The sequence below is a fragment of the Bubalus kerabau genome, chromosome 13, assembly GCF_029407905.1.
Source record: "Bubalus kerabau isolate K-KA32 ecotype Philippines breed swamp buffalo chromosome 13, PCC_UOA_SB_1v2, whole genome shotgun sequence".
Classification (NCBI taxonomy): domain Eukaryota; kingdom Metazoa; phylum Chordata; class Mammalia; order Artiodactyla; family Bovidae; genus Bubalus; species Bubalus kerabau.
The window spans coordinates 26,076,558-26,102,274 of record NC_073636.1 but is presented as its reverse complement, the minus strand read 5'-3'; the positions used below and the strand labels follow the sequence as shown (position 1 = coordinate 26,102,274).

At 41.0% G+C, this 25,717-nt stretch overlaps 1 protein-coding gene across 1 annotated transcript in view; it reads left to right on the top strand.

Annotated features, from left to right (window-relative positions):
* The window catches only part of PRTFDC1 (phosphoribosyl transferase domain containing 1), a 103,671-nt gene that overhangs the window by 6,506 nt on the left and 71,448 nt on the right, over positions 1–25,717 (top strand). Inside the window, 2 exon segments of the mRNA XM_055545371.1 lie at positions 6,669–6,775; positions 12,110–12,293. Of these exon segments, the coding sequence (XP_055401346.1) occupies positions 6,669–6,775; positions 12,110–12,293 (291 nt within the window).

Genomic DNA, 25,717 nt, shown 5'->3' with positions numbered 1-25,717 from the left:
ATCACAGTAATCCAAGTCTATGCCCCAACCAGTAACGCTGAAGAAGCTGAAGTTGAACGGTTCTATGAAGACCTACAAGACCTTTTAGAACTAACACCCAAAAAAGATGTCCTTTTCATTATAGGGGACTGGAAGACAAAAGTAGGAAGTCAAGAAACACTTGGAGTAACAGACAAATTTGGCCTTGGAATACGGAATGAAGCAGGGCAAAGACTGATAGAGTTTTGCCAAGAAAATGCACTGGTCATAGCAAACACCCTCTTCCAACAACACAAGAGAAGACTCTACACATGGACAGCACCAGATGGTCAACACTGAAATCAGATTGATTATATTCTTTGCAGCCAAAGATGGAGAAGCTCTATACAGTCAACAAAAACAAGACCGGGAGCTGACTGTGGCTCAGATCATGAACTCCTTATTGCCAAATTCAGACTGAAATTGAAGAAAGTAGGGAAAACCACTAGACCATTCAGGTATGACCTAAATCAAATCTCTTCTGATTATACAGTGGAAGTGAGAAATAGATTTAAGGGCCTAGATCTGATAGATAGAGTGCATGATGAACTATGGAATGAGGTTCATGACATTGTACAGGAGACAGGGATCAAGACCATCCCCATGGAAAAGAAATGCAAAAGAAGCAAAATGGCTGTCTGGGGAGGCCTTACAAATAGCTGAAAAGAAGAGAAGCGAAAAGCAAAGGAGAAAAGGAAAGATAAACGCATCTGAATGCAGAGTTCCAAAGAATAGCAAGAAGAGATAAGAAAGCCTTCTTCAGTGATCAATGCAAAGAAATAGAGGAAAACAACAGAATGGGAAAGACTAGAGATCTCTTCAAGAAAATCAGGGATACCAAGGGAACATTTCATGCAGAGATGGGCTCGATAAAGGGCAGAAATGGTATGGACCTAACAGAAACAGAAGATATTAAGAAGAGGTGGCAAGAATACACAGAAGAACTGTACAAAAAAGATCTTCATGACCCAGATAATCATGATGGTGTGATCACTGACCTAGAGCCAGACATCCTGGAATGTGAAGTCAAGTGGGCCTTAGAAAGCATCACTACGAACAAAGCTAGTGGAGGTGATGGAATTCCAGTTGAGCTGTTCCAGGTCCTGAAAGATGATGCTGTGAAAGTGCTGCACGCAATATGCCAGCAAATTTGGAAAACTCAGCAGTGGCCACAGGACTGGAAAAGGTCAGTTTTCATTCCAATTCCAAAGAAAGGCAATACCAAAGAATGCTCAAACTACCGCACAAATGCACTCATCTCACACGCTAGTAAAGTGATGCTCAAAATTCTCCAAGCCAGGCTTCAGCAATACGTGAACCATGAACTTCCAGATGTTCAAGCTGGTTTTAGAAAAGGAAGAGGAAGCAGAGATCAAATTGCCAACATCCGCTGGATCATCAATAAAGCAAGAGAGTTCCAGAAAAACAGCTAGTTCTGCTTTATTGACTATGCCAAAGCCTTTGCCTGTGTGGATCACAATAAACTGTGGAAAATTCTGAAAGAGATGGAAATACCAGACCACTTGACCTGCCTCTTGAGAAACCTATATGCAGGTCAGTAAGCAACAGTTAAAACTGGACATGGAACAACAGACTGGTTCCAAATAGGAAAAGGAGTACGTCAAGGCTGTATATTGTCACTCTACTTATTTAACTTATGTGCAGAGTACATCATGAGAAACACTGGGCTGGAAGAAGCACAAGCTGGAATCAAGATTGCTGGGAGAAATATCAATAACCTCAGATATGCAGATGACACCACCCTTATGGCAGAAAGTGAAGAGGAACTAAAGAGCCTCTTAATGAAAGTGAAAGTGGAGAGTGAAAAAGTTGGCTTAAAGCTCAACATTCAGAAAACGAAGATCATGGCATCTGGTCCCACCACTTCATGGGAAATAGATGGGGAAACAGTGGAAACAGTGTCAGACTTTATTTTGGGGGGCTCCAAAATCACTGCAGATGGTGACTGCAGCCATGAAAGTAAAAGACGCTTACTCCTTGGAAGGAAAGTTATGACCAACCTAGATACCATATTCAAAAGCAGAGACATTACTTTGCCAACAAAGGTCCGTCTAGTCAAGGCTATGGTTTTTCCAGTGGTCATGTATGGATGTGAGAGTTGGACTGTGAAGAAAGGTGAGCACTGAAGAATTGATGCTTTTGAACTGTGGTGTTGGAGAAGACTCTTGAGAGTCCCTTGGACTGCAAGGAGATCCAACCAGTCCATTCTGAAGGAGATCAGCCCTGGGATTTCTTTGGAGGGAATGATGCTGAAGGTGAAACTCCAGTACTTTGGCCACCTCATGCGAAGAGTTGACTCATTGGAAAAGACTCTGATGCTGGGAGGGATCGGGGGCAGGAGGAGAAGGGGACGACAGGATGAGATGACTGGATGACATCACTGACTCGATGGACGTGAGTCTGAGTGAACTCCAGGAGTTGGTGATGGACAGGGAGGCCTGGCGATTCATGGGGTTGCAAACAGTTGGACACAACTGAGTGACTGAACTGAACTGATCTTATTTAATCCTCAAGTTAGCCATATGTGGTAGGCATTGACTGTTTTATAGACGAAAACCCCAACCCAGAGAGGTTAACTCCTGAGGTCCCATAACTAGTAAATGCACCCCCAGGTGTGTTAAGGTTCTGATCCACGCTCTGTACTGTTACTCCATGCTGCCTTTGAGCCACAGATTTCCAGTATAGTTTTTGTCTGTAGTTTGATTGTTGTTGTTTTTTATTTGGCTGCACCAGGTCTTGGTTGCAGCATGTGGGATCTAGTCCCCTAACTAGGGATGGAACCTGGGCCCTCTGCATTGGGAGCACGGAGTCTTAACCACTGGACCACTAGGGAAGTCACTATAGGTTTATTTTATTTGTCATTTTATCATTCTTTTCTTTTTGGGAGGCATCATTTATTAAGCATTTATCATATATGGAAATGGAAATGTACTAGGAATCTAAGTACATTATTTATTCTTTTTATCCTGAAAACAACCCTGTCTTTGGGTTTTTATTGTGTTCTATTTAAAGGAGGGGGAAATGAGTCTCAGAATTTTCCTCACATCCATAGTAAGTGTCAGAGCTGTGCCCCAGAACATGAACTAGAGAGTGGTCTCAGATTCAGCTGGGCAGGGGCTACTGCAGGATTTCACGGTGGGAGAAATAACCCCTATTTCATGCTGCCACTGCTGCAAGGGCTCCAAGAGGTGGTGTATGTGTTCTGGCAGGGGAGCCAGAAGGTGCTGTGTCTCTGGGTGATCTTCCTGAGGCCGGGTGCTGCTCAGGCGTCTCTTCTGGTCTCTATCATGGCCTGCCAGCGAGTCTTCTGGAAGCTCCTCATGTTCAGCTGTTGCTTCCAGGCACTAACCAGCGGTGTTGAAAGTGAACAGCCAGCCCTAGGACGTCTCGGGGTGGAAACCAGTGTTGCTTTGTAAACAGATTCAATTGTGCCCCTAGCCGATTTGCTGGTCAAGGCATAGCCCGTGTGACACTCTGCAAATACGCAGATGACACATTGTTTGACCACCCGTCTGCCCTTGGTCAGGTAAGCATTTACAGAGCCGTGAACAGTGGTGCTCTTTATCACGAGGAGATAGACTGAGGGTTGGGTAGCACGTGGGTGGAGACTGTCATTTATTCACTCAGCATTTTTGAGCACCTGTGGTATTCTGGGTCAGTGTTGTGAACGCTGGAATTTCAACAATGCATGAGACAGACAAAGTCTCTAGCAGAAGGAGCTAACATTCCAGTGCGAGGAGATAAAACACACAAACACATGTACGCATGTCACACCCAGTGGAAATACATGCTGTGAAGGACAGTGAGGCTGAGTAAGAGAAATACAAAGATGCGTGGCAAGGAAGGGGTGTTTTTTTACATAGGTGTCCAGAAGGTCTCGCTGTGGAGGTGATGTTTGAGTGGAGCCTTGAAGGAAGTGAAGGGTAAGCCATGTGGGCTTCCAGGGGATGAGCGTTGTAGGCAAAAGAAAAGCAAGTGTAAAGCTCTTGGGGCAGAAGATGCTTGGGACATTCAAGCATCAGGAAGGAGAATGGTGGCTGAAGCAGGATGGGGTTAGACAGCTCCAGGGATGAGTCAGAGGCCCCCGCCCCTGCAGGCCATGGTGGCAACTCCAGTTGTACTCTTAGTGAAATGGGAAGCCCTTGAAAAAATCTGAGCAGAAGCCTGCTATGATGTATATGAGGTACATTTTTCAAAGGAGGACTCCAGCTGCCACGTGGGGGTGGAGGATGGGTGGGATGCCAGCACAGTGGAAGCAGGGAGGCAAAATTGGTAGCCATGGCAATGGTCCTGGAAGAAATGGTGGTGGCAGGGACTGGAAGTGGGGCAGTGGAGATGCTGAGAGGTGTGTGTGCGTGCTAAGTCATTTCAGTCATGTCCAACTCTTTGCGACCCCATGGACTGTAGCCCACCAGGCTCCTCTGTCCATGGGATTCTCCAGGCAAGAATACTGGAGTGAGTTGCCATGCCCTCTTCCAGGGGATCTTCTCAACCCAGGGATCCAACTCGTCTTTTATGTCTCCTGCATTGGCAGGTGGATTCTTTATCTCTAGTGCCACCTGGGAAGTCTGCTGAGAGGTGGTCCTGGTTAAATTCTGAAGGATCTGATGATAGGATTCGCTGCTGGGTTGCAAGAGGGGGATGATAGAAAGGGGTCAGTTACAACTCTGTGGCTTTGACCTCAGCAGCTGAGAAGAGTTGCCCTTTACTGAGAGGGAAGGGGTTCATCTGCAGTGGGTTTGATCTGGCCAGCGTTCCAGAGCCTGGAACCAGGATGGGAGTCAGTGGAGTCTGGACCCTATGTGGCCCTTCCAAAACCTGGGTGGAGGAGAACTAGTTTTGAGTTCCGGGTAAGGAGGCAGGGGAAAAGCAAGGGGATATCCCAGTGTTCGATGAAGTACAGATGGGTTTTAAAACAATAGAAAACAGATGAGATGAGGGAGCCAGAGGCAGGAAGAGACAGGAGTCTTCTCAAGGAGCAGAGAGCTCTGAGGGATACAAGGAGTTTGGGCGACAAGATCACACAGAGGTGGGAACAGTCAGCAATTACTGGGGCTTGTCCTGAGTTTCTGCGGATGATGTGGAGTTTGGGATACAGGTGGGGGAGTGGATTAGACAGGGAGAGGGTGTAGGTGAGAGACAACAAATGAACAGAACACAGAACTGGGGAGGATCCTGATTCGACCACAGACCAATCTGAGAACAGGAGGACAGGGTATGGGGAGTTGTACTGGGAATTTAGGATAGGTCTGCATTAGGAGAGACCTTGAAAGCATACAGCTGCATGGAGAAATCTGATGGAGGTGTGTGGGAGTAAGCAGAAAACCGGAGACTGCAGTTCAGCTATGGTTTAGCTTGAGTGCCTTTCTGGATGATCTGACGGTAAAGGGAATATGGTCTTCACTGGCATTTTCTCTCCTGCCTCTTTATTGTCTTAACCATCAGACTTGCACATCCAGTCCTAAGCAAGAGGGAGGCTTGCTAGCAGTCTGTCCACTATCTGAATACAACAGTTTTCTGGAGCAATCGGTTCCCAACAGGACTGACTGACGTTCCCACCACAGCACATCCTTTTAAAGTCTTTACTAAAACGACCCAACCACTCAGAAGTTTGGGTGCGCATGTACTTTTAGTAGGTAACCTTTCCTAGGCAGGTGAGATGATTACAATGCATAGACATGTAATAGTATATATAATCATATATTATAATAATGTGGAGTGATACTGTCTGTGTCAGTGGCCAGACCTCAGAGATAGTGTGGGTTCAGTTCCAGACCACCAAATTAAAGCAAATATCTCAATAATGCAAGTCACAAATTATTACTATTTTGGTTTTCCAGGACATATAAAAGTTAGGTTTACCCTATACTGTGGTTGATTAAGTGTGCAATACCATTATGTCTTTGGCTTCCCTGGTGGCTCAGAGGTTAAAGCGTCTGCCGGCAATGCAGGAGACCTGGGTTTGATCCCTGGGTTGGGAAGATCCCCTGGAGAAGGAAATGGCAACCCACTCCAGTATTCTTGCCTGAAGAATCCCATGGACGGAGGAGCCTGGGGGCTACAGTCCACGGGGTTGCAAAGAGTCGGACACGACTGAGCGACTTCACTTTCACTTTTCACCATTATGTCTAAAAAAAATATACATACCTTAATTTAAAAATGCTTTATTGCTAAAAGTGCTAAGCATCCTCTGACAACGCAAGGTTGCCATAAACCTTCAATTTGTGGAAAAAAAAAAAAAACTATCTGCAAAGCCCAATAAAATGAGGTATGCCTGTAATTACAAAAATAATGTTACTTATATTCATGATAATATTTATAATGTAAATATACATTGTATCTTTACATTTGTGCACTCTTACAAACAGTGCTGTCAGGTTAGCCGTAGGTTGGGGTTTTATCTTATGATACCAGAAGTCAGGATGGCATTCTCTGTTCACTTCAGTAGGTCTTTACCTTGTTCCGCCTGGCTTCTCACAGGTTGATGGAAGACAATTTAATGCCATTATGGATGGCAGTCTCTTATTTTCAATGGTATTCATTTTTACAAAGCATGCTCTTGTTTCTTTATGTTTTTAAAAATAAATTTCCAATGAAAAATATTGTAACCAAAATCAGTTGGTTTGCAGATTACAGATGACTGGCCAGGGTATGATTTGAGCTTATTCACGTACCCACAGCACTACTATGGAGACTTGGAATACGTGCTCATCCCTCATGGCATCATTGTGGACAGGTGAGCGCTCTTTGCTGAGTCCGTTTTCTCTCGTCCTCTCTTGTGTGAGTCAAACAATAGGCTCAGGGACCCTATTCTGGAGTCTCTTCTATAGAGGGGTGGATAGAATGTTTATAGGACAGAAAAATTGGAGTAAAATAAATCTGTGATTTCCTTGGATATTTGTTCAGGGGAAACAGAGGGTTGTACATGCAAAAGATAGTAAGGACTACAGATAGATAGTAAGGTGGTAACGGCTGTACATACAAGATAGATAGCCTCAAAACAACCGCGTCCTATACAGGCTGATAAAAATGAGGGCCGGGAAAGCATTTGTCTCCCGTTTTTCACAGACTCTTACCGGGGAGAGTGAAGAGGTGACCTTTACCTTCATTTGCCTTCACAGGCCATACCCTGGAAACCCTGGCTTTTCCTGCAATTTGCATTTATCTCGAATAAGTCCCGTCTCACAGGTTGGCCAATCTGTGGATGTTTTCAGCGGTAATGTTTTGGAAATAAGAATATGTACAGCTTAAAAATAGCAGCATGGAACTGTTTCTCCACTACTGTTTCTCGTTCTTCTGAACCCCTTGACACAGATGTCCTCTGGCTCCTTCCTAGTCACTTGACTCTCCTCTTCTAAGCCCCTAAGTCACCCTCATTTGTTTCTTGGTTTTCAGAGAAAAGAAAGTAATAGAAAGTTAGTCACTCAGTTGTGTCTGACTCTTTGTGACCCTATGGACTGTAGCTGCCTGCCAGGCTCCTCTGTCCATGGAATTCTCCAGGCGAGAATGCTGGAATGGGTAAGAGCCTCTTCCAATTCAGCCTACCACAGGCGTCAGCACTTAACAGGTCTTATCCCTTCAACAAAGCTGCCTTAATGCCCTGACTCTTGCCTTTCCTTGGACTTTTGATTTCTAGCACAAGATCAAATACGTAAGCCTTCACATTTATATGAAAAGCAAGCTTCCTGTATTTCACACTCAGAAATCGGGGTGGGAGAAGCTCTGAGAAACAAGGGCAAGCTGAGACTTGGGGCTCCCACTCTCCCCTTTTCCTTCAGCCTTTGTACTTCTGCCTCTATTTTCTTAAACTGTGACTTTCTTCTGAGTTGAAATTTAACTTATGAAATAGACCCTCAGCCAAAGGAAAGTTTGAAAAGCACCAGCTGGTCACTATTCCCAGGATGTTATCTTTCCATCAATGCCTGTCTGTAAGCAAAAGGAAATGTCATTCTTTCACTCAAATTCTAAGATTTCCCATTGGTTAAGATCTGCATATTGTGTGTTCTCTCAAACTATAAAATATTATTAAAATAAGATCTATTTTGGGATTTCTCACGGCCTCAGGTGGCTTTCCACGGAGTACAAGTTTTGATCCTTAAAGGGAAAAAAGGTTCTGAGAAGAAATAAATGTGAAAAATTTGGCATCTCCCAACTTGTCAAACCTCCCAGTTGGCAATTCATATTAAAGATGCAGATTCCTAAATCATTTCATTAGAGAACGCCCGGTACTTGCTATTGTTCTGTTTCACTAGATTGGGAGACAGATTTCTGAGCCCAGTGATACTTACTGTATGGCACCAAGGAAAACAGCTGCTCAATAAATTTTTCCTTTTCCAAATGTAGACAAATATGAATGCAAAACTCCTGTTATTGATACGGTAGGGGAAAAGTGGTCTCCGCTGTTGAATAGAATATTTATCCATTTCTTTTTACACATGCTTGGAAAGAAATTTCTCCCAAATTAATTTGATTCAGTGGCTGCATTAACTCAATATTTTGTTTAGTCCAACCTCAGCCATTATGATGAATGCATTACACATAAAATATGGTGGAAGGTTAGAAAACAATAAAAATACCTAATTTTGTAAAAGGGGTAAATTTTGTAAAATATATTCAGCTTCCTAAGAATCAGTCTACTGGATTTCTCCTACCAAAGAAGAAGGATACAGATTCTTGCAAAGGAAAGGGGAGGGATGGGGAAGAAATATGCTTAACTTTGATAGTTAAACCAACTTCTCTTGTGCATTGGGCATCTTTGTACTCAATTCGCTTCTTAATAGCTCTCAGAAGTATTTTGTCTTCACATAAGTTTGGGAACCCCCTGGTTTAAACAAATTCTGGCTTTTCTCATCTGAAAATTAATTATGACTTAAGTTAATTGCATCCTGATCTATTATAGGATTGAATCCTGGCAAGGTTACCAGTTGCCTCTACAGGAGGCTTTATGTCAAGAAATTCTGATTAGGGGGTCTGGGGTGGGGCGTGAAGAATGCCTGACCCCACCTTTAAAATGAATTTATTGAGGTATAATTTACATACAACAAAACTCACCCATTGTAGGTAAATGACTCAGTGATTTTTAGTACATTTTTATGGCTAGGCAACAATTACCAGCATCGTTTTACAATATTTTGTTGTCAATCAAAAGTTTGTTGTCAATCTCTGCTCCTACCCACACTATCAGGCAATCACTAATCTAATTTCTTCCTCTATAAACTTGTGTTTTCTGAGCTTTAAATATAAATTAAATCAATATCTGATTATTGATTCATCGATTGATGGACACTTAGATTTCTTGTTTGGGGCTACTGCGAATAATGCTTCCAGGAACATTTGCATGTAAGTCTTTGTGTGGACACATCTTTTCATTTCTCTTGGATGGGTTTTTGGAGAGGAATTCTGAGTTTTATGGTAAGCGTAAGAAACTGCCAATTATTTTCCAGATGGCTGCACCATTTTCCATTCCCACCAGCAACGTTTGAAGGTTCCAGTTTCTCCACATTGTTGTTTTAGTTGCTCAGTCATGTCCAACTCTTTGTGACCCCATGGACTATAGCCCACCAGGCTCCTCTGTCCATGGAATTCTCCAGGCAAGAATACTGGAGTGGGTTGCCATGCCCTTCTCCCTAGTTTCTCCACATACTTGGCAACATTTCATATTGTTTGTCCTTTTAACTCTAGCCATTCTAGGTCTTCCCAGGCTCAGTGATAAAGAATCTGCCTGCCGATGCAGGAGACAGAGGTTTGATTCCTAGATCGAAAAGATCTCCTGGAGAAGGAAATGGCAACCCACTCCAGTATTCTTGCCTGGGAAATCCCACGGACAGAGGAGCCTGGCAAGCTACAGTTCATGGGATTGCCAAAGAGTTGGACATGACCTAGTGACTAAGACAACAAAACAAAAACGTGGATATATAAAGGTGTTTCGTTGTGGTTTAAAATTTTCCTAATGATTAGTGTGCTTTCTAGCTGTTCATACATCTTCTTTGGAGAGGTGCCTATTTAAGTTTTTTGCCAATTTTGCTGTTGGGTTGTTTGTCTTCTAAATGAGTTGTAAGAGTTCTTCGTATATTCTGGACACAGCCCTTTATCAGACATATGCTTTGCAAATATTTCCCACTAGTATGTGGCTTGTCTTTTCATTATTGATATATTTTAAGGAGAACATTGGGTGAAGTATTCTGTAAATGTCAACCAGGTCCAGCTGTTATATGGTACTGTTCCTTTATATCCTTACTGGTTTTCTGCCTTGTTGAATCTGTCATGTACTAAGAGAGGGGTATCGAAGTTTCCAACTACATCAGTGGATTCATCTACTTCTAGTTCTGTCAGTTTTTTGACACTCTGTTGCTAGGTGCAGACACATGAAGGACTATTATGTTTTCCTGGAGAGCTGACCTCTTTTTATTACAGTAATGTCACTCTTTATTCCTGACAATTTCCTTGCTCTGAAGTCTGCTTTGTCTGAAATCGATGTAGCTTTTCCAGGTTTCTGTTGATTATGTTTGCATGGTGCATCTTTCTCCATCTGTTTAATCTGGGTCTTTTATCTGGATCTTTGTGTTTAAGATGAATTTCTTGTGGACAACATACCTTAGGGTATTTTTTGGTCCACTCTGACAGTCTCTGCCTTTAATTGATGTTTTCAGACCATGTGTGCGTGCTGTGCATGCTAAGTTGCTTCAGTTGTGTCTGACTCTTTGTGATCTATGAACTATAGCCAGCCAGGCTCCTCTGTCCATGGGGATTCTCCAGGCAAGAATACTGGAGTAGGTTGCCCTCCTCTAGGAGATCTTGCTGACACAGGTATCAAACCTGCCTCTCTTACATCTCCTGCATTGGCAGGCAGGTTCTTTACCTCTAGCACCACCTGGGAAGCCTATTTTTAGATCATTCACGTTTAAAGTCATGATTGATATTCTTGGTTTAATCTCTACCATATTTGTCTCTATTTATTACTCATCACTCTTGTTGTTTGTTTCCTTTTTTGTCTTTGCCAGTCTGTGAAGAGTGTCTCCCCAGCAGTGCATAGCTGTCTGTTTTTCTTGTTTTTCCTTTTAAGTTTTGCTCACTGGGGTTCACACCTGTATCTGAATAGCCTAGTCTTCGGCGTAATATTGATTAGAGATTGTTCTCAAACACCTTGAGATAGTGAGGCTTCCACTCTCTGCTGATGAATGTGTGTGGGGGCCTGGCAAACACATTCATATTGCCTCCAGATAAAGAGCCATATCTTTTTAATTAATTTTTACTGGAGTATAGTTGCTTTGCAATGTTGTATTATTTCTACTGTAGAATAAAGTGAATCGACTCTGTGTGTGTGTGTGTGTGTGTGTGTGTATCCCTTCTCTTTTGGATTTCCTTCCCATTTAGGTCACACAGAGCACTGAGTAGAGTTCCCTGAGTTATACAGTAGGTTCTCATTAGTTATCTATTTTATACATAGTATCAATAGTGTATATATGTCCACCCCAATCTCCCAGTTATTTCCAGCCTTTTCCAAGTCTTCCCTGGATTTTTACTTTTCACAGAGCTTTCTTGTGTCTGGGGCACCTTTCACATAGGTAACATGCTATCTTCAGTAAATAAAAGACAAATATTATTCTTTTGATAGTTACTGCAGGCTTGACTTTTCCTCTAGTCTTGTCTAACGTGGTCAGGTGGGTGAGTCATTCTCCATTTCCTCTTTCTTTGCTTTTTAAAGTGAATATAATATCACCACATACCATCATAGCCTTGTTAAAGCTAACAACCAGGCTCTGTAGTGATCAAATAAGTGCCTTCATGATCTTTGACATCATGTTTTACACCTTAATCATTTTTTTTTGTGACACAGAGGAAAAAAATGTACCACTGATGATATGGTTATCAGAAATATGTTTTGAACACTCTCTCTTTGTCTGACGTTAACAAAGCTTCTTTATCTGGAGGCTTTGGTCTCCCAAGACCTTTTCCACTTTTCTCCTGCATAATCACATATGTAGAGTACATCATGCAGTTTTTTTTTGAAAGGAACAAATATGCTCAGAGATGGCTATACTTTAATATGTCTTTTAATCCCTTCTTTCAGAATTGAATGGCTGGCTAAGGATATTATGAAAGACATAGGATGCTGTGACTTTATGGTCCTGTGTGTACTCAAAGAAGACTACAAGTTCTGTGCAGACCTGGTAGAACACCTGAAGAACGTCAGTTGAAACTCTGAAAGATGTGTCTTTATGAAGGTTGATTTCATCCGACTAAAAAGTTACAGGGTAAGTTATGATTTACTCCATTTTCATTATGTGATGTTTAGAATGAACAGTGTTATAAAAGCAAAGAGCTAATAATGTGATGAAAATGAAGGATGTATTTTATTTTAATTTGCAAGATACTATAGCCTGTCATTCAAATAATGTTCTTGATGGGGCGGGGAGACCCTCCTATCTATTGCTCATATAGGGAAAGAAGCTTCAGGAATGATTCATGCTTTCTTTTATGGCTATAAAGTTGAGTGGTTATTTCCTGGTGCCTAGTCTCAATGAATAAATGTGAGGAGAAAGAGTATTAAGGAAGTCCAGTGAATACAGATGTACTTCTGCTCTGGATATTGCTCTTGGCCCCAAAGATCTGTGTGAGGACGTCCCCCCAGCGTTAGTACTTGGGTGACTGCAGTCAGGGCCCAGATATGAAGAACTAAAACCTGTAGGGACAATGAGTTATCAAGAGCAGTGAGACAGAAGACCAGGGAATCTCCAACAGAACGCTCTTCTACCAGTCTGTGCTGGGTTTTCATGGCTACTCAGTTGTGTCTGACGCTTGGCGACCCGATGGACTGTAGCCCGCCAGGTCCCTCTGTCCTTGGGATTTTCCAGGCAAGAATACTGGAGTGGGTTGCCATTCCCTTCTCCAGGGGATCTTCGCGACCCAAGAATCGAACCCGGGTCTCCTGCATTGCAGGCAGATTCTTTACCATCTGAGCCACCAGGGAAGCCCAAATCACTAGCTTTGAATTGTGTTTGCTTTGCTTTGGGACAAAATAACCACAAACTTAGTGGCTTAAACCAACATATGTTTATCATCCTACAGTTTCTTTAGGTCAGAAGTTCTCTGCTCAGAATCTTTCCAGACCGAAATAAAGGTGTTAGTTGGGGCTTTGATCACTTCTAGGATTTGGGGTCCTTCTCCAAGATCACTGGTCATTAGCAGATTTCAACCCCTGATTCCCTGCTGACTCTAGACTGGATTCACTGTCAGCTCTGAGAGGCTGCCCTGGGGTCCCTGCCTCGTGGACAACAGCATAGGCTGTTCATTGCAGGGCAGGAGAGCTGCTCCCTCCAGTGGGGCCCTGCTCCTTTCTAAAGGACTCCCCTGATTAGGTCAGGTCTACACAGGATAAACTCTCTTTGATGAACTCAAAGTCAGTTGACTAATCACCTAATCATGAGAGTAAATTCCTATCATATTTACAAGTCTTGCCCACAGGTAAGTGGAGGAGATTATACACAAAAGGTGTGTGCCTGGGGACAGGGATGGGAGGGCATCTTAAAACCACCGAAGAATTGATGCTTTTGAACTGTGGTGTTGGAGAAGACTCTTGAAAGTCCCTTGGACTGCAAGGAGGTCCAACCAGTCCATTCTAAAGGAGATCAGTCCTGGGTGTTCTTTGGAAGGAATGATGCTAAAGCTGAAACTCCAGTACTTTGGCCACCTCATGCGAAGAGTTGACTCATTGGAAAAGACTCTGATGCTGGGAGGGATTGGGGGTACCAGGAGAAGGGGACGACAGAGGATGAGATGGCTGGATGGCATCACCGACTCAATGGACGTGAGTCTGAGTGAACTCCGGGAGTTGGTGATGGACAGGGAGGCCTGGTGTGCTGCGATTCATGGGGTCGCAAAGAGTCGGACACGACTGAGCGACTGAACTGAACTGACCCTACTGTTCTCCTTCTTTGACTCAGTTGCCTCAGCTTTCAAGCGGCTAGTAAATTTTTCATTTCTTAAAATACTCTTTTTCTGATGACCTCTGAGGTCAGGATAAAATTGTCTTTTGGTTTTGTTTTGGGGTGTGTGTGTGTGGGAGGGGGCATGTGGCCATCTTAACTCTAATTTATTCGTTTCATCTCTTGAAAATCTTTCCTCTCTTTAATTGTCTCTCATCCTAGTTTAAGTAGCAGTGCTTCCTTCTTACAAGATTTTTTTCCCCGCTTGGCTCTGATCCTTATTGTAAAATCTTCTAAAATCTTAAAAAAAATTAAAGTCAGGTTTATTTGAGCCTAATTTACATGCAATAGAATTTACCTGTGTCACTTTGGTGTTCTATGAGTTTTAACAAATGCATAGTCTTGTAAATCACCACAGTCAACACACAGAAGAGCCCTTATCACAAGAAATGTCCTTGTGTCCCTTGGTAGTTAATCCTTTCTCCAACCCCCAAGCTCTGGCAAGCGCTGATTCGGTTTCTTTCCCTGGAGTTCTGCTCTTTTTAGAATGTCATATAATGTAATCGAATGTCATATAATGTAATCAGATACCATGTGGCCTTAGTAAATCTGTAAAGCTTAGCATCTTTCATTTGAAATTCATCGATGTTGTTATATGTCCCAGTAATGCATTTCCTATTGTCAGGTAGGATTTCATTGTATGGATACGCCAGTTTTAAAATCATTCATCAGCTGAAGGATATTTGGTTTGTTTCCTTTCTGGGGTGATTATGAATAAAGCTAGTAAGGGGGGGTGGCAGAAGATGAGATGGTTAGATGGCATCCTTGACTCAATGGACATGAGTTTGAGCAAACTCTGGGAGACAGTGAAGTACAGGGGAGCCTGGCATCCTGAAGTCTATAGGGATCACAAAGAACCAGACATAGCTTAGCAGCAGCACAACAAAATATTCACATGCAGGTTTTTGTATGTACTTATGTCTTTGTTTCTCTTGAGCAAATTTGTCTTGAGATTGCTAGGTTATATGGGGAGTATTTATAAGAAATTACCAAACTATTTTCCAAAGTGATTGAATAATTTTGCTCCCCTACCAGGACTATATGAGAGTTCCAGTTGCTCTACACTTTTGACAACACTTGTTATTGTCAATATTTCTTTATTTTTTCCTTTTTTTTGTTTTACTGATTTAGATAACCAATAGTATCTCATCATGGTTTTAATTTGCATTTCCCCAGTGAATAATGATGTTGAGCATCCTTTTATTTGCTTTTTTGTTGTTTATACAGTTTCTCTGATGAAATGTTTATTCAAATATCTTGCTCATTTAAAAAATTGGGTTGTTTCTATTATTGAGTTTTAAGTTTCTTACATATTTTTGTTACCAATCCTTTATTAATGTGTTTTTGAATATATTTTCCTTTCAGTGGGTTGTTATTTTTGTTTTCATTAGAGTACTTTTTTTTCCAAAGGGTATAATTTAAACATTTTTGTAAACTCTACTTTATCATTTTTTCTTTTGTAGATCATAATTTTTGTGTCTGTAAGCAATCTTGCTTAAATCTTTGTATATATGAGTAATCTTTGTCTAATTCAGGGTCATGAAGATTTAGCCTCTATTTTCTTTGAGAAGTTTCCTAGTTTTAGGTTTCTAGGTGTATCTAGGTGTATAATTCATTTTTTGCATGTGTGCTTAGTCACTTTAGTTGTGTCCGACTCTCTGCGACCCCATGGACCATGGCCAGCCAGGCTCCTCTGTTCATGGGATTCTCCAGGCAAGAATACTGGAGTGGGTTGCCATTAATTTATTAATGTGGTACAGATCAAGATTTCTTTTTTTTTCTTTTTACAAGTGAATGTCCAGTTTTTCCAAGATCATTTGATGAAAAGACTATTCTTTTCTATTGAATTGCCTCTGATCTTTTATTGAAAATCAATTCACTGTATATTCGTGGGTCTATTTCTGAGCACTCTATTGAGTTCAGCTCATCGCTATGCTTATTCTTTGGTCAGTATCACACTGTTTTGTACTGTATCTGCATAGAAGTCTGGAAGTCAGAGAGCATGTGTCCTTCAACTTTGTTCTTTTTCATAACTGTTTATGAAAGTTTATCTTTCTATGTAAGTTTAAAAATCATGTTGTTGATATCTACAGAATAACCTGTAATTGGTGTCCTGTACTGGAGTGTTGGAGTTACATGTTCCTTCTGGAATGCATGCTCAGAGAATGGTGTGTTAGGGTGATCTGAGAGTGGGGGTTTTGGTCCTATGATGTCAAAAGCTCATCCATCAGGTATTTCCACTAGACCAGGTTAAGGGTTGGGGATCTTGGCTGGTTTGACTTGGGTAAGACTAACTCTCTGCCCCTGAAAGAACAGCTGTACTGTAGCAATCCATGTGTCAGAGGTGTTATCTGTAGGGGGTGCTGAAAGGAGTCTTGTGATATATTGTCTAAGCGATGTGAACCTTGGAGGGTGTGCAATTTTCAAAACAATTAAAGAGAGCTTAGTCAGGAAAGGCAGTTACAGGATGTTATTTATGAAGCAAGTTATAGTTTAAGGGATCCAACTGATGACTGCCCTTGGTTTCACTATTATATATGGTAAACTTTTCCTTGAATTTCAAATTGTCTGTTGCAGGTACATAGAAATTTTGTGTATTGAATACTTGACTTTTCAAAACTCTCATTAGTTTAAATAGCTCTTTTGTAGATGCTTTTGGGTTTTTCTATGAAGATAATGGTTTTCCTTCTTTCTTTCTAATTTGTGTATTTCTTTTTATTGCTTTATTGTACTGGCTAGGACTTCCTATACAATTCTGAATAGAAATAGTGAAAGAAAATATTCTTGCCTTGTTATCAGTCATGTGATATTAACTGTTACATCATCAAATTTTTGTTGTATTGTTTTCATTTTCATTCAACTCAAACTATTTTCAAATTTCCTTTGTGACTTCCTCTTTCATTCATGGATTATTTCTTACTGTTTAATTTCCAAATATTTGGGGATTTTCCAGAGATAGCTGTGTATGATTTCTAGTTTAATACTGTTGCAGAAAGAGTACTTTGTATGATTTCAGTTCTTTTAAATTTTTTAAGTCTTGTTTTACGGTCCAGAATACAGTCAATCTTGCTGAAACTAATAATCTTGCCGAAACTTCCCTGCTGGTCCAGTAATTAAGACTTCTCGATTATAATGTAGGGGGTGCAGGTTTGATCCCTTTTCAGGGAACTAAGATCCCACATGCTGTGTGGCACAGCCAAAAAAATTTTTTTTAAAGCAATGAACAGATATATTCAAATCAACATTATTTTTCCTGGGGATCAGGCTGTGGAGGCTCCTACCCAGGGTTCTGATGAAGGAGGAAGGCTAGAATAGACTTTAAATGTTTACCACCAGCATCGGTTCTTACACACAGCACGTTTTAGTGTTTGTCCCACCTTTAAATCCCAGGGACGGGGGAGCCTGGTGGGCTGCCGTCTATGGGGTCACACAGAGTCGGACACGACTTAAGTGACTTAGCAGTAGCAGCAGCACCTTTAAATCATGTAGCAACCAAGCATAACTGTGGCATCTCTCCTCTTCCCTTCTTACAAAATGTCCTTCCTCTTGTCCATCACCAAGGTGACGCAGATCATCTCCTGATCAATCACCTCACATAAAAGCCTGCCTGCTCACTTAGAGCAAGCTTTGCCCCTGATTAAATACCCTCTCAGAAATGGATAGAAAACCATACTCATAAACCAGGCTCTGAGGCAAACAGCCCAGCTTTCTCTGCTCACAGCACGTAAGCTTGTCCTCATCCCGAGATGGATTCAATGCCTTCAGATTAGTCTTGAGCTGACCACCCCTTTACACACTTGAGCTCTTTCCACAGTCCTGAGGACAGAGACCTATTAAAAGCCCAAGCTAATAACACCACCAAGGAAGAGAAACAGGACTAACTCATTTTCCTCTGAGGATGTCTGGTGCTCCCACATACCTCCAAACCGACTCATCCCAAGCAGACACCTCGAAAACAGCTTGGCAGAAACAGTGGCCACTGAGGTATTCTTTTCATTCCTTCAGAAGTTCCTGGAGGGCAGTCGGGACTCTGTAGGCTGTTGTGGGTGCTGGGCAAAAGCATCATGTAGGTTTACTCCCTCCTGTGCTTCTACTCTGTGATTCTTTTATTTGTTTGAGGAAAACGTTGGAAGTTCTGTTTACTGAGAGGCTGTGTCTCCTTGTCACAGCCGTAGGCATTCGGAGGTCACTCGAGGGGCTCTTTTTCTAGGAGGGGTCCCAGTTGTTTTACGCCCTCCACTAAAGTTTACTAAGGGACCTTCCTGGGGTATGGATGGGTCAGACGTCTCAAGGCAATTTGACTTCTCTTTGTGTTGTATTACACTTCCCATGAGACATGAAATGAATTTGCTGAATGATCCCCATCTAGACAAAGATTACTTAGAACTTACCATTAGGCTCATTCATTGGAGAACATAGCCCACAGGCTCCTGTTTTTTAAATGAAATGAGAGGCGCTGGTAGCCCGGGTTCCTTAACGTTTCGAGGTTTCCTTCCTCCTTCCCTTCTTTCGTTTTTCCTCTGTCCCTCTTTTCAGTAGTTTTCACTTAGCTCTTGCTAGATTAATTAATTTAATCTCATTTAATCCTGACTGTAACTCTGCCAAGTATCTCTCAGCTTTTTTTTTTTTTAACTGGTGAAGAAAAAGAGGCTCAGAAAGTTTAATTAACTCATAAGGTCACACAGCCAGTAAATAGTAGCGAAGGCACCAGAGGCCAGACCCATCTATTTCTCAAGCATGTGCCCTTTGCAACGTATCACATTTTCCACAAAATTTTACTGTTTCATGAGATATTAATATGTTTGCTAACATTTATTAAAGGAGTTGGTTGTATTTTTCTTCTAAACAATATATAAGACAAATATTAAGTTCATATATAGTTATTATTGTCATTATGCAATAATTTGCCTTTAAGAAATGGTGACATTACTTGAGAAAATCCAGAAGTTGCATGAGAGAGAGAACTTATTGCATGTATTACATTCCATGTGCCCGCAGGAGGCTATACTTTGTAGCTTCTCTTAAAAGATCAGCAAAACTTGTGAGAGTATTCAGTGTTTATTTTATTTAGCAAAGAATCTAATTTCAGTTATTTCTCAAAAGAATTTATTTATCTGAGGGGCCTAATTTTTCAGCTGATCTAATAACCCAAAGATAACACTGCATTATGTGAGCACTTATTTGTGTTACACCATTACATTACACATTAAAAAAATATTTTCTTTTTCTCAAAATAATACATTCAAATAGGTTAACAACCCAGACAAAAATTTAATTGTGGCAGTTTTATGGAATAAACAACTGGAAAATTCTCTTGCTACAAACATCTAATAATACTAGGTGAATATAATAATAAATTTTTAGTCATTCATTTACTGATCGTGGCACATGGGATCTTAGTTCCCAGACAGAGGGTTGAACCCGCAACCTCCTGCAGTGAAAACGTGGAGTCTTAACCACTGGATTGCTAGGGAAGTCCCTAAAAAGCCTTTTAAATGCTTACTGGAGTTCACAGAAGGTAGGGGATATCCAAGGCAGAAATGACGAGTCTGAGAACCTAAGCGTAAATGTGTACCAGGGCTCCTAGGAGAGGGGTTGGGAGTTGTTTTAGTAATCTGACTTTAACCCCCATGCAGAGACAGATGGCAAAGCCTTGGACTTGTATCAGATGGGACATTAGATGAGACCCTCATGCAAAGCCATTGCCTTCAAAAATATATGCCCTTGCTGAAAAAAAAAAAAAAAAATCCATCCTCTAGTAATGGGAGACCCTAAGAAGCTAGTTTGTCATTCTTGGCCTGCCCTAGAGGGGAAAGTAAATATCCTGTGAGAACTTTTAAACATGAATCTGTACCACATGTGAGTCTGAGGTTTTCATTTACTTTACCTGTATCATCTGGGAAACTCCAACCAGAAAACTTAATACTAAAATTGGTCTCAGACCACAAAATCCTCAAGACACCTGATACAAGCAAGTGGAAAACCTCTGTGGAGGAAATACCTTAACTTTGGCCAGATTCCTACAGATATACCTCACTTAACCTGAGCTCAAAAACCCAAAGCACAAAAGATGCATAGAAGCAATCTTTCACAGGCAAGATCAGCGGCTGGCAAAGTAAATAGCAAAAAATAGGTAAGCAAGCTATGTGAAAGACAATATAAAATAATTATAGTTAATTTGACTAAAGACATAAACAAAAAGATTTAAATAAAAGATAAGACAACACAAGAAGAAAAAATAAATGAGAACTTTTGGACGGGAAAGAGCAGAATGTCTAGCAGTGAGAAAGATACCAATTGAATGGATAAGAAAGTGACTCACATAATAGGATAAACAGCAGATTGAAGTTCTTATGGGTATGAATTTTTAACTGGAAGATAGATCTGAAAAAACTATCCAGGAAGTAGCATGGATAGAGATGAAATATAGGAGAGGATAGGAGACATGAAAAGTTGAGTGAGAGGATACAAAAGATGGTACCTAGGAATTCCATAAGGAAACACTAGAGACATTGAGGAGAGGTAATTTTTGATAAGATAATGCCTAATCATATTCCAGAGCTGATGAGAGACATGAATATCCAGGAAGCACATATCCAGTGAGACCACACGTAGACACAATCTGGTGAAACTGAAAGGCAAAACCCCAGAGTCAAAGAACAGATCATGAAAGTAACTGGAAAAAAATTAAAAATTCCCCTCTATCCTATCAACAGACTTCTCAAAAGCAACAGCAGAAATCAGAAGACATGGTGTAGTAACATCGTCATTCTGAGAGAAAATACCTGGTAACTTAGATTTTCATTTGAGCTGATCTCGAACTCAAGTGTGAGGGCCAGCTATAGACATCAGGGGTCACCTTCCAGAAGAGTTTCTTGATAATAGATGCTGGCTGAAAACACCTCCTAGTTTATTTTAGTATATTTAGGGTACATTTTAGTAAAAAGGAAATTGAAGCCAGGTAAATAAACATAATGCAAATGAATTGACAGGCATGTAGGTAAATCAGCAAAGATAGGTTCAAATAATAATTGGTGAAATAATAGTACTGACTATGACCCATTTTATGGGAAAACAATCAAGATGGAATTAAATACCAGCTCATATTCAGTTTTAAAAGACCAGAGTAAAAGCATTCTAAGGTTTTCTATGGTTTAGGAGAAGTATAGAGAGGTTTATGATTTACAGAATTTCAGTTAGGTATGCCTGTTAAAGTTTAGGTGTAACCACTGAAAGAATAAGAATACAGTGTATATTATGTATACCTTCCCAGCAAATAGAAAGGATGAAATGGAATGAAGAAGACTCCAAACTTAATTGATTCAGTAGGAGAGGGAAAATGAATAACAGTTGGTAACGTTGTTATACCCATTTTGCAGATGAGGAAAGTGAGACCTGGGCTGTGAGGTAACATGCCAAAGGTCAAACAGCTTGTAATAGAACTAATATTCAAACCCAAGTTCAACTCCAGAGCCCAAGATTGTGACCACTGAAACATACTGTGAATCTAGAGATGTGTTGATGTATTGAGAATTATTAGGCTAAAAGGAGGGAAATTTCACCAAATGAATCAGCTTAATTTTTTCCCAAGGTTTATTTTGATATTTACATACCTAGGTTAAGCCAACTCCTGTAACTGCTGGAAGAACGGCAAAATCTATAAATAGACAACTGCTTATTTTTCTGACATGTGTTATGTTTGATATTAATAAACTATGAAATGCCCTCCAGGAAAATGAATAATAAATATTCATAGGGGTTTTTTAATAAATGATGGGAAATTATGATTTTTTTTTCATCTTTGCCCCCTATGCCATGGAGATTTTCCAAAAGCTTAGAACATTCATTCCACCTGCTTCCTCTCTGGATTCAGTTAGAGCTGCTGCTCTTGGGAAGGCAAACCTAGAAGAATCTCCCAGAAACCTTGAACTCCAAGCTCCCTGCCAATTCTGGAGGCTGTAGAGGCTTGAATCAAAGAGAAACAGGCATCATTCAGCTTGCAGTTGAACTCCCCACCTTAGTGTGTTCTGAAGAAGCTCTTTTGGGGTGAGGGTGGGAAGCCTTTCAAAACATCTATTCTAAGGGGCTTGGGGGTAAAGAAATGGGAGGATATGAGAGAAGTCAGATGGAATATTGGTAGGTGCTAATAAGGGCCTCTTGAGAAATTTGTATGCAGGTCAGGAAGCAACAGTTAGAACTGGACATGGAACAACAGACTGGTTCCAAATAGGAAAAGGAGTTTGTCAAGGCTGTATATTGTCACCCTGTTTATTTAACTTATATGCAGAGTACATCATGAGAAACGCTGGGCTGGAAGAAACACAAACTGGAATCAAGATTGCCGGGAGAAATATCAATAACCTCAGATATGCAGATGACACCACCCTTATGGCAGAAAGTGAAGAGGAACTCAAAAGCCTCTTGAAAGTGAAAGTGGAGAGTGAAAAGTTGGCTTAAAGCTCAACATTCAGAAAACGAAGATCATGGCATCCAGTCCCACCACTTCATGGGAAATAGATGGGGAAACAGTGGAAACAGTGTCAGACTTTATTTTTGGGGGCTCCAAAATCACTGCAGCTATGAAATTAAAAGACACTTACTCCTTGAAAGGAAAGTTATGACCAACCTAGATAGCATATTCAAAAGCAGAGACATTACTTTGCCAGCAAAGGTTCGTCTAGTCAAGGCTATGGTTTTTCCTGTGGTCATGTATGGATGTGAGAATTGGACTGTGAAGAAGGCTGAGTGCCGAAGAATTGATGCTTTTGAACTGTGATGTTGGAGAAGACTCTTGAGAGTCCCTTGGGCTGCAAGGAGATCCAACCAGTTCCATTCTAAAGGAGATCAGCCCTGGATGTTCTTTGGAAGGAATGATGCTAAAGCTGAAACTCCAGTACTTTGGCCACCTCATGCGAAGAGTTGACTCATTGGAAAAGACTCTGATGCTGGGAGGGATTGGGGGCAGGAGGAGAAGGGGACGACAGAGGATGAGATGGCTGGATGGCATCACTGACTCGCTGGACGTGAGTCTGAGTGAACTCCGGGAGTTGGTGATGGACAGGGAGGCCTGGTGTGCTGCGATTCATGGGGTCGCAAAGAGTTGGACATGACTGAGCGACTGATCTGATCTAATCTGAATAAGGGCCAGCTCTTTTGTATGTGGACGCATTATTTGCAAGCCTTTTCCTTTTATTCCCTCTGAAATGCTGCCTTGATTTAAAGATTCTTCAATCTGTGTACAATCCAATGTGAGGATAAAGTGTGATTCAGGGAACTATACTCTGATTTCTTCATGTTCCACCATTTCGATAACTAACCTGTGAGCAAAGTAAAATCTTCATCGAACTTCAAATCTTTACAAACCGAGAATTTAATTTGAGGCATTGTAGTTGCCCTGGATCCCTTCCCTGTGCTACTTGTACATGCCCTGCTTGTATTCATCCATAATTCCTGTGTGTTGGCAGCACCGAGAGGAAGCTTTCTGGACATAAAATAGAATGCAGAGTGGGCTGCAATGGGACTGAGACGTTTGCCATGCAGGGTATGTGGGCCCCTGGGGATGCTGGCACCTTTATGAAAGAGGCTCATTAGAGCAAAGAGTTGGCCACAGACCTATTCCCATAAGAGGAGTTTCTTCTCTCTCATTCCCAGAGTTCAGAACAAAGGCTTTAAGTCATCCTTTGTCATCCAGGCTAGTGAGGAATGGGTAAGAGATAGATAAACCAGACCCAGCATCCCGAGAGTTCATGTTTTCACTTCACCTTGCAAAGCCTTTCACTGTAAGTTTTCCACATAGTAAGGGGGCCTGAATACCTCCTTTCTTTTTTTTTCAGTGTATTTTAATAAAAACAAAGATAAGAACTGTTCACTCATTTCTTCCACCTCTTACTGCCCACCCACCCATCCGCACCTCTAGTAACCACCAACCTGTTCTCTGTATCACCGAGGTTTTTTTAGTTTCCACGCATAAGTGATCATGTAATATTTATATTTTTCTGATTTATTTCACTTAGCATAATGCCTTCGAATTCCATCTACATTGTTGCGAATGGCAAGGTTTCATTCTTTTTTATGGCTGAATAATATTTCAGTGTGTGTGTGTGTGCGTGTGTACCACATCCTCTTCTTTATCCATTTTTATCAGTGGGGACGTAGGTTGTTTCTGTACTGATTATTGTGAATAATACTGCAGTAAATATGCAGAAATCTTTTCAAATTAGTGGTTTTGGTTTTTTCAGATAAATGCCCAGAAGTAGAATTTCTGAATCATAGGATAGTTCTATTTTTAATTATTTGAGGAATTTCCATTCTTTTTTCCATAGTGACTGCATCAATTTACTTTCCTACTAACAGTGCACAAGGGTTTTCTTTTCTCCATATCCTCACCAACACTTGCTATTTGGAATAGAAAATCTTAACAGACCAGTTACTATTAAGGTGATTGAATCAGTAATCAAAATCCTCCTAACAAACAAAAGTCCTAAGACGTGACAGCTTCACTGATGAATCCTCCCTTTCTTTTTGAGGCAGGAAGTCCACCATTAGTAGAGTCCCATCTTGGGCTCAGGGTGATAAAAAGGACCCCAGTTTGATTCTTTAGAGATAGACAGGTGCAGAAAAGAGGTCCTCATTTCTTGGAGATGCTGGTTGGATCCAAGACAGGTGTGTGTGTGTGTGTGTGTGTGTGTGTGTGTGTGTGTGTTTGTATCTATAGTGTATATATATTCATATATATATATACACACACACATACTATATACATTTTATATATATATATACATTTTACATATATATATTATATTTTCGTGCTTTTTCAAGTAAGAAAGGGAGGAAAAACAAAAGGACTAGAAAAATAGAAGAAAATAAAGGAATAAAAGAGGGAAGTTAAAAAAAAAAGAAACTCCAGAACTTAACCATATTTTGTTAAATTCAAGATATCATTGATTGTAAAGAACACTGTTACTTTACCTACCAATAAGGGCTTCCCTGGAGGCTCAGTGGTGAAGAGCCTGCCTGCCAGTGCAGAAGAGAGAAGAGACATGGGTTTGATCCCTGGGTTGGGAAGATCACCTGGAGGAGAGCAACCCACTCCAGTACTCTTGCCTGGAGAATCCCATGGACAGAGGAGCCTGGCGGGCTACAGTCCATAGGGTCACAAAGAGTTGGACACAACAGAAGCAACTGAGCACGCATGCTGGTTTTGGGCAGTTCTGAGTGTTTGAGTAGCTAATATGTGACAGAAAACACTGTCTTTATCCTTTGGTTATTCTTAAATCTCAGGTCTTGTGATATTATTCCAAAATTATTTTGCAAATGGTGGGATATTCCTTTGAGGCTACAGATTTTTTCCACCTTAGTATCTAAAATATTTTTAATATCCTCAAAACATTTTTGTAGACTTCAAAGGGAGAGTTATTTACCAAAGAATAAATCAGGGGGAAGCCTGGGTGGTTTGATTCAATCCACATAAATCCTTAAACGAAATCAAAAGCGCTTATGAAAACCAGAACATAATTTCTCTGTGACCTCTGGATAGAGATGCTGAAACATCTGTCATGTTTATATGTTTACCGAAACAAGGAGTGTTGACATTACTTGTTTTGTCTTTGACCTTTGGCTCTTAAGATATATTTACTGTTGGCTTTCAGGATGCATGAATGCCAACAAACTTGGCATGAAGCAAATATCTAGTT